The following is a 3,667-nucleotide window of genomic DNA, read 5'->3' as shown; positions in this document are numbered from 1 at the left end:
GTACGCAATAGGAGTGTGTGCACGTAAATGACCTCTTCCCTACTTCGGCCATCCCCGCCCCCTCCCCCCAGCTCCGGCCTGGGCCCCTCACCTGGAGCCTGCCCCTGGCCAGGCCCCTGTTCTGGAGGGGGTGCCTCACAAGCCTCAGCCAATCATTAGAGGCCAGAGGCGGGGCTACCTCAAGAGGGACCGATGCCTGCTGCCCTCTCCTCTCAGGTCCTGGCATCCGCTCGCTCTCGGACCCGGGGCACATCCATGCCAGACTCCAGGCAGAGCTCAGCCTGGTTTCATTCCCTTAGTGCAGGGGTGGGGACCCTTGTCTCTGCCCAGGGCCATGTGGATAAACATAACATCATCCGGGGGCCACAGAATATTATCACTTAAACATTAGCCTGCTGTAGCGGGTCAAACATTCATTAACTCACCCTTCATGCCTGGGCAGGGCCCGACCACATGATTCCGAGGGCCTTATATGGCCCGTGGGCTGGACATTCCCCACCCCTGTCTTAGTGGCAGGACCCCTTGCAGGATGCCCTTGGCCTCCGGGGCACTGGGACCCTGCAGAGCTCCAGCTATCTTAGTGTTATGATAAACTAAAATAATATAGACTTTAAAAATTCAGTGGCCTTGCAAGAATAAAAGCCAGAGGCCTGCAACCATTTCTTCCGCTCTCCCACCCACGTTCCTCCAGCTACCACTGTCCATGTTAACTGTTAGCCCCTTCTTTGGGTGGTTAGGACGACACAATACATATCCATTCTTACATCTCAATTGGCTTGAAATATCAACTTGGGGTCATCTGTTCGTGATGACAGCTGCAGGCTAATGACCTAGCTTCTAAGACCACGTCCAATGTCGTTGTCATATTGTTGTTCATACAGTCACCACCATTTACAGTATTCCCAGTGTGTCAGTGTTGTTACGCAGCAGGAGATGTGCACTTGTTTGAATCTCCTTTCTTGTGCAGCCTTTTTGTTTTTCCTGGAGTTTCCAGTTGCCTTTGCTTTTGTTTGTTTGTTTGTTTTCCCTCTTGGTCTTTATAATATCCTCACGTGGGGAAGGGCTGTGGTATTTGTGGTCTGTTTTCTCTTCACGTGCTACATCATGTCCTTTTTGTTCCCGAGACCTGCTGTCTGGGACTCTGATCTCCTGCTTCTATCTGGACTGGTATTCATGTAGCCTGAACCATCTAAGCATTTATCAGAGACACACGACCCAGCAGGATGCAGGCGGGGAACCAGGCCTGTGACGCAGCAGCCTGGCCCCTGAACAGTTCCACGAAGCCCCATAAACCCCGGAACCGCCTCTCCCCTGAGGGCCGAACCCCCCTCCCCGCAGCCATGACTCACACACGCACAGCGCAGCCTCTCACCTCACCTAACCCCCTGCTTCTCCTCGGTGGTGGTGGTTGGAGAGGGGGGTAATTGATGGATTGTGCACACAAATCCAAGTCAGACAAGCCTATCAGAGCCTCGTGGTTCATTCATGAGCACTTCCTGCTCTTTTATCATTGGCTCACGCTTCCACTTTCATACCAAGTCATGTGTCTTTAGCTTTACCAGTGATATTCCCTCTCCTTCTTCTTTCATTTCTTTCATTCAGACTCACTGTTAGCCCCACAGAACAGTGTGTTCAATCAGAACTTACACAGAATCACCTGTGTGTTGGTTAAAGGTGTTGTTCCTGAACCCCACACTTCTGGAGGTGGGGGTGGGACCCACACCTTTAACAAGATTCCCAGGTGATTCTTGTGCATGCTCAGGTGTGAGACTGCTGATACACAATAGCCCCCCCTTATTGGCGGGGGACACGTTCCAAGACCCCTCATGGATGCCCGAAACCACGGATGGTGCCGACCCCTATAGGGGCTATGTTTTCTCCTGTGTATACTTACCTCTGAGAAAGTTGAATTTACAATTAGACGCAGTCAGAGATCGACAATAATAAGTGATCATAAAATAGAACAATCACAGCACTAGACTGTGTGAAATGAACGTTAGTGGCTGTGGTAATATTAAGTGAAATCAGGGTGAGTTGGCACAAGCCCTGTGCTCCCATGAGGACAGCGTCGACAGCGTGGGCACGCTGGACAAAGGGGTGACTCATGTCCCGAGTGGGAGGGGCAGGATGGCGTGGGGTTTTATCACAGTATCCAGAGCAGCCTGCAATTTAAAACGCATGAACTGTTCATTGAATTGTTTATTTCTGGAATATTCCATTGAATATTTTCAGGCGGTGGTTGACCCTGTGGGAAACAAATCCGTGGATAACAGGGGGCTACTGTATACAGTCAGTCCGACACTCTCTCCCCAAAGCAGCGGAGCTCATGGCTGAGCCTCCGGCACCAGGACCCTCCAGGCAGAGGAGACTCTCACATACATCATTCCTCCCCCCGCCCCCCAGCTTCCACGGCTGCTCTTCAAGGTCATTAGCAGGTTATTCAGTTCTCCGAGATCACACTCATCTCTCAAGCTGCACGGACACCTCACCAGGTGCCAGGCACACGCCTTGTAGACATTCTCTCCCGGACTCGGAGATTGTGCAGCCTGACTGCCTCTCCTGCCTGCCCCTCCCCCCGGGGGGCCTGGAAGCCACCCTCGCACCCACCCCCACCCCCCTCTGCATCTCTCAGACCCCACTGCCCTCACTGCAGCCCCAGCTCCCCACCTCGACCTCTGCGCTCCCTCCTTGCGGCTGTGAGAAAGCGGGTCTGCGGGGACTTTCACAGGCCTCATTCCCCAAGGCTCCCTGGTCATGGAGGTTTGCAGATGGTGGAAGAAATCAAGTTCAACACATGTCAGAGACCTGCTCAGAGCTGTAAACGCCCATGCCCTGGGCACACCCCAAAGGGGAGCTGTCGGCAGAAGCCTTTGCTTTTCAAACTTGTTTGCACAATGAACTCTTTTGTCTGGCAGATTTTTACCCACCTCAACACACACACACTCACACTCACACACATCTCATGTCTCATGCATACATATGTGTGCACACACACACTCACATATATGCACATCTCATGCATACATATGTGCACATGCACATGAACATACACACTCACAGATACACACATCTCATGCATACATGTGTACACACACTCACATCTCATGCATACATATGTCCACACACATCTCATGCATACATATGTACACTCACACAGTCACATCTCATGCATACATATGTGCACACACACACACACTCACACACATTCACACACACCGATACATACATCTCATGCACACACTCACATATGTGCACACACTCACGCACATTCACATACACATGCACTCACTGATACACACACCTCATGCATACACGTGGGCGCACACACACACACACACACACACACACAGCTCACTAGTGTTCTTCCGACCACCCTCCCGGAAGCGGTGCCCTGGCGCCTGAGTCCATGAGGCCACATCCAGGGAGGCAGAGCCCCGGTCTGACCGTGAGAGAGAGGGCGGCCCGGGGCCCCGAGGGGAGAGAGAAGGAGCAGGTCCCTAAACAGAAAAATCCGTCAGGTGGTCAGCTCGACCCACGCGCATCCCCAGAGGCTGACTCTGCCCCGGAGACGTGCCCACAACTAGTTCAGGACGAGGCGGGAGGTAAACATGCTGTAAACACGTGCCACCTGGGACGGAGAAGCCGCAGGGAGGGTGGCGGGCGGCGG

At 53.0% G+C, this 3,667-nt stretch overlaps 1 protein-coding gene across 1 annotated transcript in view; it reads right to left on the bottom strand.

The window, feature by feature from the left end:
• Positions 1-1,358: 1,358 nt before the first annotated feature.
• NDRG1 (N-myc downstream regulated 1) overlaps positions 1,359-3,667 on the bottom strand; it is a 56,905-nt gene continuing 54,596 nt past the window's right edge. Inside the window, exons 17-18 of the mRNA XM_014544982.1 lie at positions 2,115-2,120; positions 1,359-1,404 (exon numbers count right to left, since the gene is read on the bottom strand). Coding sequence (XP_014400468.1) covers positions 1,374-1,404; positions 2,115-2,120 — 37 coding nt within the window. The 3' untranslated portion in view covers positions 1,359-1,373. The remainder of the gene's footprint in view (positions 1,405-2,114; positions 2,121-3,667) is intronic.

Source organism: Myotis brandtii, unplaced genomic scaffold, assembly GCF_000412655.1.
Source record: "Myotis brandtii unplaced genomic scaffold, ASM41265v1 scaffold390, whole genome shotgun sequence".
In the NCBI taxonomy this organism is placed as follows: Eukaryota; Metazoa; Chordata; class Mammalia; order Chiroptera; family Vespertilionidae; genus Myotis; species Myotis brandtii.
This window is presented reverse-complemented; position numbering and strand designations above follow the sequence as displayed.